Raw genomic sequence first — 14,517 nt, 5'->3', positions numbered from 1 at the left:
TTAAAAGTAAGCAATAAATCTCTCACCTATAATACTGTAATAAGCAAACTTGTAAGATTCCAAAACACTGAAACAAGTTTGAAAATCATTGGACCAGTGCGCCTTTATTCTGTTTCAAGACCTCTGAAGAAAGAGAGCTATTTTCTGTCCCTTAAGAATTCTCTCCAATAAGTATTAGCCAGGAATAGTTGCGCATGCCTGTAGTCCCAGCTACTCGGGAGGCGGAGGTGAGAGGATCTCCTGAGCCTGTGGAGGTAGAGGCTGCAGTGAGCCATGATCACACCACTGCACCTCTGCCTGGACCCTTTTTGAGACCCTTTCTCAAAAAATAGCCGGGTTCAGTGGCCCATGCCTGTAATCCCAGCACTTTGGGAGACTGAGGCCAAAAGTTCGAGACTGGCCTGGCCAACATGGTGAAACCCCATCTCTACTAAAACTACAAAATTTAGCCCAGCATGGTGGCACACATCTGTCTTCCCAGCTACTCAGGAAACTGAGGCAGGAGAATCACTTGAACCCTGGAGATGGAGATTGCAGTAAGCCAAGATCACGAGACTCGGTCTCAGAAAAAAAAAAAAAAAGGAATCCTTTCTGACAAAAAATCATCATCTTTTCAATGAATTCTTCTTTTGCTTATCATAAGTATCTTGCACTGTGCTTAAATCCATTCCCTCTCATTCTGCCCTCAATAGAGAGCTCATTAATATCCTCTGCATCATGAACCCAAAGACCAGCATTAATGCAACCTCCACATTCTCTTCCTCAAGTTGAACAATCCCGTTGCCTTTCATTTGTGTCCTGGCTTTTGCTTTCCAGCCCTTTAAACAGCCGAGACACTGAGTACAGCGGGAGAATTGCTTTCTAGTTGCTGTGGCCCACGCACCTGTTCACATAATGCAGCATCGTAACGTCTTCCGCTTGAACTTTCCTTTGTGTTGTTGAGAGTGTTTCCTTTGGCATCGTATCACTGCCTGCAGCTTGCTTTAGAACACCAGGGCCACGTGACTCAATTATGCATATTTCTTGTTATGCACCAGGCTTCCTGAGCCCTTTCTAAGCTCTGTATGCTATATCAGTCATTCTTCGTTGTAGGTTGGCTTGTTTGCCTTGCCTCCTTCCTCCCAAGTAGTCCTCTGGTCCAGGTCCCTCTTGGGCTCATCCTGTGCATTGCTCACCATTTCTCACTCCCTCCTGCCTCAATGAAAGGTCCTCAAGTTTGAGTGCCGACAGCAGCATATGGTGACTTGCATTTATATAATCTAAATTTTGTTCCTTTTTTTTTTTTCTCTTTCTCTCTCTGCTAAGATGCTGGATTTGAGATTCCAAACTTATTTGTGGTGGGATATGCCTTAGATTACAATGAATACTTCAGAGATCTGAATGTAAGTCTTGCATGCAAACCTCTAACCCCCTTTTTATAAGAACTTCACAATTTAAAAAAGTATTGAATGTGTGTTAGTGATGTCTGCTACTGACTGAGTATCTTCTATGTCAGGAGTATGGTGAGCACATTGCATCCGTACTCCCAATTAAGTCCCACTACTATTCTGCAGGGTAGGTATCAGGATGATGGAGGCAAATTATGATTATCTCTATTTTGTACTAAAGAAATAGGAAGCGAAAAGCAGAACTATGGTTTGACACTGATTCTTCTCAATAGTCACTGACTGTGCCCAACCAGCCGTAACAATAGCCAATATTCTATACACTGGTTTGTGTCAGTGCTTGAACTCTAGCAGGTTTCAATTACAGTGGCATGCAGCTCATAACTCTTCCCTCTTTGGGGGAAATGATCTCACCACACAGACGTGGACCCCTAGTGTGGACCCCAGCTGTGTGACCCTGACCAACACTGCATGATCTAGAGGTAGACAACTTACCCAAAGTGGACCAATCAGTCTCTCTCTCCTGGGAATTAGAAACTTAAACCAAAAGTCACAGAGACTGAGTGTGTTCAGACTTCAACCACTAGGATAGCAGTGCCCCCAGAGAGTATCCATAGCACCATGGGTGAAAGTCTCTGGAGCTGCCCTTGTTCCTGCCTTCTAGTTGCTTAATTGCCCAGCTCGTCCTTGGATTCTGAGAGCTACCCCAGTATTCCACCAATAAATTCCCCCTCCCCGCTTTTTAAAGACACAGGGTCTCACTCCAGGGTCTCACCTAGGCTAGAGGGCAGTGACGCAATCATAGCTCACTACAGCCTTGAACTCCCAGGCTCAAGTGATCCTCCCGCCTCAGCCTCCTGAGTAGCTGGGACTACAGGCACACGCCACTATGCGTGGCTAATATTTTTACTTTTTGTAGAGATGGGGTCTTGCTAGGCTGTCCAGGCTGGTCTTGAACTCCTGGCTTCAAATCATGCTCCCAACTCAGCCTCCCAAAGTACTGGGATTACAGACAGGGGCCACTGAGCCCATCCAAATCCTCCTTTTTTGCTTACATTAGCCTGGTGCCATTTCTGTTGCTTTCAATCAAAATATTCCTAACCCTTTGCTTGTTGCCCAAAAAGGGTTGAATAAGAGCCCATGTTGTGCTTGCCACTGTTATTTCTCCATTCACCCAAGCAGTTGTCATCTTACCAGTAGGAGACTTCTGTTTCTAGCAGGGCTAAACATACTGCTCCCTCAGCATTTCTGGGTTTTAGGGACCTGGGGAGCCAGATTCAGAATAGGGCTCCAAACTAAAACCACAAAGGACCTTTTGTCAAGCATTTGAATGGGTCTCTTTAGATTTTACCCACACATATAAATACACACATTTCTACTTAAATGATCAATAGCCAATTACAGGATGGCATTCAGTTATTACTGCATCACCTTTTCTGTGTCTCATATTTTGTTAAGAAACTGATGCATTTAAATCCTTTATTGTTTCAGCACATATGTGTCATCAATGAGCACGGTAAAGAAAAATATCGAATCTAAAGACATGAATTCTCACCACTAAAGTCCCAGATAACATCATACTTACGCCTGTACTCGGGAAGCCAGCTGTCAAGTTTGTCCCCCCAGGCATCTTCACTCAGCAGGATATAAAAGAAAAAAATGTTCAAATGAGAGAACTTTCTTTTCTGAGGTTAATATAAAGAGTATCAAAGGTTCTTAAGGAAAAGAAAGCAGTGCTTTTATTTGACTTGTTCCAAATTAAACACTCCGCCTTGTGACTCAGCAATGCTATCTACCTTCACACTCCTCAGCTCCGCCTGCCTTTGTTTTTGATAGTCATTATATTTGATTAGCATTCCCAGCAATACCCCCACCTAGTTACTCAAATATTTTTCACTTAACTTTTTATACTCTTATTTTGGTAATAAGCTTACAATATTAAGAAGCTGGGGACTTTTTTTTAACTGAAGCCTTGAGTCCCCTATACCGGGAATGCAGCTATTAATAGATTCCCATATTTTAAAAGGAGGGAAAGGACAATTTAATATCAATTTCTGTTTGTGCATTTCTGACAGGCCATTATTATCTGCTTTCACAAAGCCTTTCTGAAACGCAGTGTACAATGAATCTTAATGATGTTATGAAACGAGCTTTGCTCGGGGCTCTTGATGGGAGCTTCCGGTATGTGATGACGGTATGTCATGTATGCATGGATGTACTCAACTGTGTTTAATACTCTGAATTTTAATTAGAAAAAAATACAATAGCAGCAAGGCCCTGGTTTCTAAGCTGTATCCTTTTATTCATGTGGGACATGAGCAAATGGCAGAATTAGGGGCGAGTGCTTTCAGTGCTCGAAACTAAGCAAGTATAAATTTTTCCTCTTATTTGCATGAAAGGACAAGACACCGTTATGCCCTGTCCTAAACGTGAAGACAGAGGTTGAATTTTTTTTTTAAATATCTTTAAAAGACTGATCACAAAATCCAAGGTGCTACAGGAAACAAGCACACTTAAAGTTTTTTTCTGAATAACGTTTTTTTCCAATTTCTCCATTTTATGAGCCATTTCCTAATTTATGGGGATTTTAATTGAAAATAAACTTGAGTCCCAATAGAGCTGTTTTTTTCTCACTTCCTACAAAATGCAAATGCAAAATAAATAACTAAGCAGCTTTTGTTTGGTTCTGAGCCGTATGTGGCATATTGTTATTAGGTTCTAGCTTCCTTTAAACTAATAAAGAATAAGAAAACTTGTTATGTTTTATCACTGCTTACTGTTTTTCTTCCGCCTTCATATTTTTTAAAGACTTTCAGACATTAACGTGTATGTGAGTCAGTAGCTTAAATATACGACTGCGTGTACCTATCCTGCGGCTTTATTTTTGTTAACTTGGACTAAATCCAATATATGCACTAGTATAAGCAAATGATTAAGCTGGCTAGATCTGCTGCTTTTTTTTTCCTCAAGCTCGTTTGTAAGAACAAAGAATTTTAGTTGTAAAAGAAGATTTTCCTGCATATCTTTGTTTCGGTCAGAGAAGAAAACAAGCCACACCCAAATATCCCAAGGGATAAGTCAGCAAAAGGAATCTCTTCTAGCTTTGTTTCACAGAAGCATTGGTACCCAAGCTTAGATTTATAATTGTGTCTGACTGACAAATTTCTTGAAATATCAAAATTAACACTCTGAGCATCGTTTTTTTTTTCACAATGCTATGTTTATGCCAGAAGACCTAGAAAAATCCAGGCACACATTTGGTTTTAAGTGTAAAATTATCCATAAGTATACAATATGAAAATGTTTTCTTAAAAATGTTGAATTTTAGTAAGCATCAGTATCCTTTCTGAGCACAGTCTGTTTATTCAAATTAGAAAGGAAATCTGATCTATCTCGCAAGATTGTGAGGACTTGTATAGTTAATGCTGAAAATTCACTAAATATACAAGAAGTTTAATCATGCTTGCAATTTTTTCCTACCAGACAATATTTTGACAGTGATATCCAAGAAAGTCATCTTGGGAAAAATAGCATTTCCTTTTCTCTTGCAAAACTCCTGTCTAGTTAATATCACTGAGTTTATTCACTCTAAACCAAAAGTGCAAAAGCTTATTACTTGATTAATAACAGATCCATTATTAATTTAGTGTTCCAAAGCAGATTTGTAAGGGGGAAAATGTGTGAGTATGTGTGTGTGCATGTGCATGTGTGTGTGTGTGTGTGTATGTGTGCGCGTGCGTGTGTGTGTATTTCACTGCGAAATTTGGATTCAGTTATAATCAACATAATTAGTAATACTTTGGTATTTTCCAAACAAATTAGAACCCCTCATTATAAATTGGTCCTTTCTTACAGGGACTGGAATGTACTCATTTTTGACCCACGGACCCCCTAGATGTAAACGGCAAATAGTCAAATCCTGACATACCTTGTTTAATTTTTGCGTATAAGATGGTTTGCCATGTTTCAGGCCTTCTGAGACTGTGAAAACAACCTTTCAGAGCACAGTCAGGCATTTGCTCAGCCTTCTGTGAAATCAACTTGTGTCTTCCCAATGGAGAGAAAAAGCAGGCTATCCCACGTCCAGAGACCTGGTGTCATGGAAATATGCCCTCCCTTTTGTCATAGAGGTAGTGTGTTCTAGGAAATCGAAACCCCAAACCACGCTCTCCACCCAGTTGTCTGACTCATTTGGGCAAACCCAGCATTTGGGAGTTTTACTGACTTTGCAATCGTGAAGCTCCTTTGGATCCCAAGATTACAATTGAGAGCTGACAACAAGCCAGTTTCGGGAAGGGAAGAAGGGGATCTCAAGAGGGGCCTTTGCATGCTGCTGAGGGGAGGTGTGCAGAAATAGGAAGAGGGTGTGCATGGAGAGGGCTGCATTGTTTCTTGGCCAGTCATACACCCATGATGGCTTCTGAGCCCGGTGCGAAGAGGAAGACTAAGACAGCAGCCTAAAGAGCTGCATTCATGGTTATCTTTGTGCTGCATAGTGGAGCTGACAGGCCAGCCGTTCTTCACATTTCATTGAGGAGCACGGGGGGGGGGGGGGTGGGAAGAAGCCGGAAAGTAGCTCCGCGCTAGCATCCCAAGGGCTCTGCAATTTGGGAAGCACTGTGGACTGGAATGGGTGCTTCCCAAGACACCACCCTCCAGAAGCGTCATGAGCCACAGACATCCGCAAGGAGACCAGAGCCCACATGAGAGGAATGTTGATGGACAAGTTCCAGAAAGCTCAGAGCACCCCAGGAACCCAGCTACAGCATCAGGTTGTGCAGCCCGCACTGCTGGTGCCCTCACAAAGACATCAAACCAAGGAGAGCCCACACTCCACTTGCCAACCCGTGGACCCTGGCTGACGACCGCATCAGCCCTCAGGAAGAGGTGCCTTTTCCTAAAAAGAGTCTCTTTCTAGTCCTTTCAGAAGAGATAGGTTTTTGCAATTTCTCAGCCAGAAGGGAGTGGCTTTTTAAGACAGGGTGGGGCGCTGAAGCCCTACATTGCCCCAGAGGGAGAAAGAAGCCCGAACTAATGTTACTGTGACCTCCTTTGTGTCCAGAGCCTAGTGAGCATTGAGTAGAAAGCTGTGAGTGAGGAAGGTGCGAAGGTCACTCAAAAAGCCTGGCTGTGAAGAGAAGAAGATACATACAATCATAGCCAGAAGGCTTTTAAAAGATGGGAGATTCCTGTTAACTCACCTGGGGCGGGGGGGGGGAATAAAGATGTGAGAGACTTGCGAGTTTCTATTTGCTGTAGAGAACAGCCACATAAAGCAGAGAAAGTGTATTCCTTGTTGATTGGGGGTGGGGGTTGGGGTGGCTCACGCCTGTCTTTGGGAAGCTGAGATGGGATAATCACTTGAGGCCAGGAGTTTAAGACCAACCTGGGCAACATAGCAAGACCCTAGCTCTACAAAAATATATATATATAGTTATCCAGGGGTGGTTGCACGTACCTGTAGTCTCAGCTTCAGGGGGCTGAGGTGGGAGGATTGCTTGAGCCCAGGAGTTTGAGGCTTCAGTGAGCTATGCTCACACCACCGCACTCCAGCCTGGGTGACAGAGCAAGACCCTGTCTCTAAAAAATAGTAAATAAATAAATAAATGTTGTTGATTGTTCCATAACAAATCATTCCAAAACTGAGTAGTTTAAATCAACAATAATTAGTTACTCTCTTTAATGGTTTACAAGAGTTAGGAGGCTGGATGTGGTGGCTCATGCCTGTAATCCCAACACTTCGGGAGGCCAAGGCGGGTGGATCACGAGGTCAGGAGATTGAGACCATCCTGGCCAACATGGTGAAACCCCGTCTCTACCAAAAATACAAGAATGAGCTGGACATGGTGGCGCATGCCTATAGTTCCAGCTACTCAGGAGGCTGAGGCAGTACAATCACTTGAACCAGGAGGCAGAGGCTGCAGTCAGCTGAGATCATGCCACCGCACTCCAGCCTGGGCAACAGAGCAAGATTCTGTCTCAAAAAAAAAAAAAAAAAAAAAGGAGGAATACAGAGAAGACATACTGGAGGTAGTTTGTTTCTTCTCAGTGATGTCTGGTACTTCAGATGGAAGACTCCAAGGCTGATAGCTGCAACCAAAAGAAGCTGAACTGCACAATGTGGCAGCAATTATGTGGTTATTTAAATTAACTCAAGTCAAATAAAATTTAAAATTTACTTCCTCATTCACACTAGCTATCTTAGAACTGCTCGATGGCCTCATGTGGTAGTAAGTTACCAACCGTATTGGACAGCGAAGACATAGAACGTTTCCATCATCACAGAATGTTTTATGGAAAGCTCTAGTCTGAAGGCTTGATTTTGTCTAGTGGTTAATGTTAGCTGTTAGCTGGAACCTTAGCTGAGGCTGTCAGTTGGAACCCTAACATGTGGCCTCTCCATGTGGTCTGGGCTTCCCCACAACATGGTGGTTGGGTTCCAAAGTGGAGGGAGACAGAGAGAAGAAGGAGATGGAAGCCATATTGCCTTTTATATAGCAGGCTCACTTCTGCTGTATTCTGTTAGTCAAAGCAGTTACAAAGATTTGCCTGGGTTCAAAGGGAGAGAACACAGACTGTCATCATTTGATGGAAGAACAACAGCATCAGACTGTAAGAAGATCAAGTGGGATAAGATGTATATTGGTGGTGATCTATAGAAAATACAATCTGCCATAGAAAAATTATGTGCCCTGCACATTTTCTTTTTTAAAAAATTATCATTATTTTTATTTTGTATAAAGATGGGGTCTCACTAAGTTGCCAAGGCTGGTCTCCAACTTCTGGCCTGAAGTGATCCTCCCACCTTGGCCTCCCAAAGCCCTGCACGTTTTCTATTAATAAGATTACTAAATGAGTTGATTATTCAGTGGTCATAATGTATAATTATGAAAACAAGTCTGCTTTTACAGATGTTAAAGAATTCCAGAATACTATCTAGAAGATGACAAAAAGAACACCAGTGTGCACACATACATGTTTGCCTACTGATAGTGTTTGGAATAGATTATGAAGACATTGAAAGAGCAGATTTAGGCCAGGCATGGTGGCTCACGCCTGTAATCCCAGCACTTTGGGAGGCCAAGAAGGACAGATTACCTGAGGTCAGGAGTTCGAGACCAGCCTGGCCAACATGTTGAAACCCCGTCTCTACTAAAAATTAGCCATGCGGGGTGGCATGTGCCTATAATCCCAGCTACTCAGAAGGCTGAGGCAGGAGAATTGCTTGAACCTAGGAGGTGGAGGTTGCAGTGAGCTGAGATCGTGCCACTGCACTCCAGCCTGGGTGACACAGTAAAACTTCATCTCAAAGAAAAGAAAGAGCAGATTTATTTCTAAATGGCTTAAGTTTGCAGTATCAAAAAAGTTTAGGAAAAGATTTTGCTCGTCAAGTATTCTATAAGTGTGAACTCATACTGAAATTTTAGTAACAGTTCTATATTTATAGAAAGAAATTGCATAATAATTTGGCCAAGAAACTAATCCAGGGTGGAGGTTCCTTAAGTACAATAAATATAACTGGGTGAACTGAGCCCTATATAATAATATATATGTATAACGTTACACCTGGAAACAGTAATCCAGTAATCCTCAAATCAATTAATAAATATTTTTAAAACAGCAGATTGACAACTAGCAACATGATTTTACAGTGAAAATTGTTCTATCTGATTTATCTAATCTCCTAATATTGAGTGGTAGAGTTGGTTGACTGAAAAAAGAAATGTATGTAATCTGTCTTATCTTTATTTTAACAAGGTTGTGCCCTGTGAAGAATATTCATCATTGCCTGAGAAAATAACTGACACTACATAGCTACTGGGTGACTGCACAAATCTTTATAGTTGTACTCAAAAGAGATCTGTCCTGAGCATAGCAAAGCATATTGTGAAAGATTCAAGCCTGGACCCTCAAGCTTGTTGACATTTCATGAGCAATGTGGTTGCAACTTCTGCGGATCATGCACTGTACAAAAACTTAACAATAACCCTTTTTTTTTCTTTTGAGACAGGGTCTCACTCTGTCACCCATGCTGGAATGCAGTGGTGTGATCATAGCTCACTGCATTCTCAACCTCCTAGCCATCCTCAAGCCATACTCCCACCTTAGCCTCTAGAGTAGCCAGGACCACAGGTGTACACCACCACCCCAGCTAATTTTTAGAAAAAAATTAGTGGAGATGAGGTATCCCTGTGTTGCCCAGGCTGGTCTCAAACCCCTGAGCTCAGGAAATCCTCCCGCCTCAGCCTCCAAAAGTGCTGGGATTACAGGCGTGAGCCACCATGCCCAGCCTGAAAACTTAATAACTCTTAATTGAATACTTAGCACAAAATGTTGAGATAGGAATCGTCATCTCCATTTTAGAGATAAGTGTCACAGAGATTGAATCACTTAGGGTCACACAGCTTTGTTCAAAGCCAGAAATTGAACTAATGCTATTGGGCTGCTGAGTTAGTACTCACTTCACCACACAGGACTAAGCATCATGTACAGCTGGTTTTGCTCTGTGTCCCCCCCAGATCTCATGTTGGATTGTAATTCCTAATGTTGGAGGTGGGGCTCAGTGGGAGGTGATTGGATCATGGGGGTGATTTCTAATGGTTTAGCACCATCCCCCTCGTGCTGTCTCGCAATAGGGTTCTCACGAGATCCGGTTGCTTGAAAGTGCATAGCACCTCTCCCCTCTCCTTCTCTCTCGCTGGCCATATGAAGACGTGCTTGTTTCTCCTTTGCCTTCTGCCATGAATGTAAGTTTCCTGAGGCCTCCCAGCCATGCCTTCTGTACAGCATGTGGAGCTGTCAGTCAATTAAGCCTCTTTTCTTTATAAATTACCCAGTCTCAGGTAGTTCTTTATAGCTGTGTGAAAACAGACTAATAAAACCATAGAAAGTATATAGACAGATGTACAGATGACATTCAGATGAGGATAAGAAAGAATGGTGTGGTATAATAGGAAATATATTTGGTCTTTGTCCCAAGTCCCTGGCACAGGGCTCCTGAAACATTTGAAATGTCCTGAGTGATAGGAGCATCTTTTGTTACTTGTAAGAAACCCCTTATGAGTTTAGGATGGAGTTGGTCACCAGAAAGACCAAGTGATTTGAGGGTTGGAAGTTTCAGACCCTCCCACTGAGCTCCAGAGAGGAGGCTGGGGGCGAGAGATTGACCTTTATAAAAACTCTTGGACAAGAAAATTCAGAGAGCTTCCAGGTTGGTGAACACAGTGCCACGAAGGGAAGGTGGCATGCCTTGATTCGTATCTTTAATAATCTATCTTTCTTTTTCTTTAATAAAAAAACATTTTCCTGAGTTCTGTGAGATGTTCCAGCAAATTATGGAAACTCAGGGCAGGTGGGAACCCACAGATTTGTAGCCAAGTTGAACAGAAGTGTGGGTTACCTGGGGACCTGATACTTGTGACTGGTCTCTGGAGTGAAGGCAGTCTTAGGGAATCAAGATTTTAAAACTCTGGAGTCTGATGCTAACTCCAGGTAGTTAGTGTTAGAACTGAATTAAATTCTTGGACATCCACTTGGTATCCAGAGAACTGGAAAACTAGTTAATGGAATGAGAAAACATTCCAGAAAGATCGCACTTAGAACAGAATTCTCAAGCTTCTAATGTTTACAATCACCTGGGAGACAAATGAATATAAATTACTTGAACCTATCCCTAGAGGTGTAGATTCAGTAGGCCTAGATGAATACCTACATTTTTAACAATCCCTTAATCTTCTCCAAATGATTTTAATACAGATAATCCTCTAGTCATTCAGCAATCTAAAGGAACAGGATCAGAATTCTAAATGACCCTTATAAGAGTGGAATCAGGAAGGAAAAAAGGGATGAAGTTCATTAAGGACAAATGTAAAACCATTTACTATTGAAAGAACAATACAGTAGAGAAAGATTGTCACTGCGTAAGTGTACAAGAAAAATACTAGAAAGCCCTAATTGATAAAATATGGATCAGGCAAAATGGGGATAAATATTAGAGACCATTAAAACAGTGATCTCCCAACTTTTTTATCACATAGCAATAAAAATGATAAGTATTTATAAGCAGTCGTTCAATGCTTAACAACAGGAATACATTCTGAGAAATGCGTTGTTGTGATGATTTCCTCATTATCTGAACATCATAGAGTGAACTTACACAAATCTAGATGGTATAGCCCACCACACACCTAGGCCATATAGTGGCCTACTGCTCTTAAGCTTCAAACCTGTACAGTAGTTTTACTGTACTGAGTGCTGTAGGCAATTGTAATGTAGTGGTATTTATGTATCTAAACATAGAAAAGGAACAGGAAAAATAATAATAATATAATCTTATGGGACCTCATTACGTATGTGGTTTATTGACTTAATTTTCATTATGTGGTGCATGACTGCATATATGAATACTTCCTTCAAGCATATTTCCAATGTGGCCTTCCTATGATGAATCTTCTAAGACTTTGTATGCCTGAGAATTTTTTTTATCGTATTCTCATATTTGAATGAAGTCTTTACTGGATATATCTATTAGTCTTTTATTACATTGCCATAAAGAACTCCCTGAGACTGGGTAATTCATAAGGAAAACAGGTTTCATTGATTCACAGTTCCGCAGGCTGTTCAGGAAACATGGCTGGGGAGGCCTCAGGAAACTTACAATCATGGCAGAAGGTGAAGAGGAAGCAGGCATGTCTCACATGGCCCGAGCAGGAGAAAGAGAGAGAAGGGGGAGGTGCTACACACTTTCAAACAACCAGATTTCATGCGAACTCTCTTACTATCACAAGAACAGCAAGAAGGAAATCTGCCTCCATGATCCAATCACCTCTCACCAGGCATCTCCCCCAACATTGGGGATTACTATTCGACATGAGATTTGGGCGGGAACACAAATCTAAACCATATCGATATAAAATTCTAAGCCCCGTGTCCTTTCTCTTCAATAAGTGAACACATTATTTGTTCATTGTCTTGCATCCAGTATTGTATCTCAGAGGACTCAAATCTGAGATTTTATTTTTATTGCCTTGTGAAATGCAAGAAATGGAGAGAAAGTCTAGGATCTCTGCACTGTGGGAGTCTGATAGAAACACCTATGGCAGGGCCGGGCACAGCACTTCACACCTGTAATCAAAGCAATTAGGGAGGCGGAAGCAGGTGGATCACTTGAGGCCAGGAGTTTGAGACCAATCTGGCCAACATGGCATAACCCCATCTCTACTAAAATTACAAAAATTAGCCAGGTGTGGTGGCCCGTACCTGTAGTCCCAGCTACTTGGGAGGCTGAGGCAGGAGAATCGCTTGAACTGAGAGGTGGAGGCTGCAGTGGGCCAAGCTGTGCCACTGCACTTCAGCCTGGGAGACAGCGGGACTCAGTCTCAAAAAAAAAAAAAAAAAAAGACTTAGCAAACAAACATGGTTATTAAAACTATTAAAACATCTACTAAAACTGTTCCAGATATTTAAAATTTTTTAAGTTAAGTGGAGATATAAAATATACATTTTTAAGGACCCAAATCAAACTCCCAGAGTAAAAACAGTGTTTGATTTGAAAAATACACCAGATGGGATGACTGCTAGATTAGACTTTGTAGAAGAAAAGATTCATGAACTTTAAAACATAACAAAAGACGGCAGTCTAAAATGAAACATGCAGAGAAAAATATTCTTTTAATTAACAGAGCATAATGAGCTCTAAGTGGCTTAATATCTGCACAGTTGAAATTCCCAAGAACAGGAAAAAGATGATGGCTCAGAAAATATATTTGAAGAAATTATGGCCAAAAATTTTTCATATTTGATGAAAACTATAAACCCAAGTTCAATGAATCCAAGTATAAAAAAATTTTTTTTAAAACCCACAGAAGAGAAAGAGTACATCTTTAAGCACCGAAAGCAAAATCTGTCAACCTACAATTCTATATGAAGGTGAAATAAAGATGTTTTCAGAAACACAAAAGCTGAAATACTTCATCAGCAGCAGACTTGCATTACAAAACGTTAAAGAAAGTTCTTTAAGCAGAAGGAAAAATGATACCAGATTAAAGTATACAGTCATCCTTCAGTATCTGCAGGGGATTCCAGCTCCTCTTTGTACCTCTGGTAGAGTTCAGCTGTGAATCCGTCTGGTCCTGGACTTTTTTTGGTTGGTAGGCTATTAATTATTGCCTCGATTTCAGAGCCTGTTATTGGTCTATTCAGGGATTCAATTTCTTCCTGGTCTAGTCTTGGGAGGGTGTATGTGTCCAGGAATTTATCCATTTCTTCTAGATTTTATAGTTTATTTGCATAGAAGTGTTTACAGTATTCTCTGGTGGTAGTTTGTATTTCTGTGGGATCGATGATGATATCCCCTTTATCATTTTTTATTGTGTCCATTTGATTCTTCTCTTTTCCTTCTTTATTAGTCTTCCTAGCAGTCTATCAATTTTGTTGATCTTTTCAAAAAACCAGCTCCTGGATTCATTGATTTTTTGAAGGGTTTTTTGTATCTCTATCTCCTTCAGTTCTGCTCTGATCTTAGTTATTTCTTGCCTTCTGCTAGCTTTTGAATGTGTTTGCTCTTGCTTCTCTAGTTCTTTTAATTGTGATGTTAGGGTGTCGACTACACGGTTGGTGGGACTGTAAACTAGTTCAACCATTGTGGAAGACAGTGTGGTGATTCCTCAAGGATCTAGAACTAGAAATACCATTTGACCCAGCCATCCCATTACTGGGTATATAACCCAAAGGATTATAAATCATGCTGCTATAAAGACACATGCACATGTATGTTTATTGCAGCACTATTCACAACAGCGAAGACTTGGAACCAACCCAAATGTCCATCAGTGATAGACTGGATTAAGAAAATGTAGCACATATACGCCATGGAATACTATGCAGCCATAAAAAAGGATGAGTTCATGTCCTTTGCAGGAACATGGATGAAGCTGGAAACCATCATTCTCAGCAAAATATCGCAAGGACAGAAAACCAAACACTGCATGTTCTCACTCATAGGTAGAAATTGAACAATGAGAACACTTGGACATAGGGTGGGGAGCATCACACACCGGGGCCTGTCATGGGGCTGGGGGAGAGGGAAGGGATAGCATTGGGAGATATACCTAATGTAGGTGATGAGTTGATG

At 41.3% G+C, this 14,517-nt stretch overlaps 1 protein-coding gene across 3 annotated transcripts in view; it reads left to right on the top strand.

Moving 5' to 3' along the window:
- Positions 1-4,151, top strand: part of PRTFDC1 (phosphoribosyl transferase domain containing 1) — a 104,714-nt gene extending 100,563 nt beyond the window's left edge. For all 3 annotated transcript variants that reach the window (XM_055274919.2, XM_063637328.1, XM_063637327.1), the window contains 2 exons: positions 1,306-1,382; positions 2,877-4,151. In XM_055274919.2, the coding sequence (XP_055130894.1) occupies positions 1,306-1,382; positions 2,877-2,924 (125 nt within the window). In that variant the 3' untranslated portion in view covers positions 2,925-4,151. The remainder of the gene's footprint in view (positions 1-1,305; positions 1,383-2,876) is intronic.
- Positions 4,152-14,517: the final 10,366 nt, after the last annotated feature.

The sequence above is a fragment of the Symphalangus syndactylus genome, chromosome 4 (assembly GCF_028878055.3).
Source record: "Symphalangus syndactylus isolate Jambi chromosome 4, NHGRI_mSymSyn1-v2.1_pri, whole genome shotgun sequence".
Taxonomy (NCBI): Eukaryota; Metazoa; Chordata; class Mammalia; order Primates; family Hylobatidae; genus Symphalangus; species Symphalangus syndactylus.
Note: the sequence above shows the minus strand (reverse complement) of the source record. Positions and strands in the feature narration are given on the sequence as shown.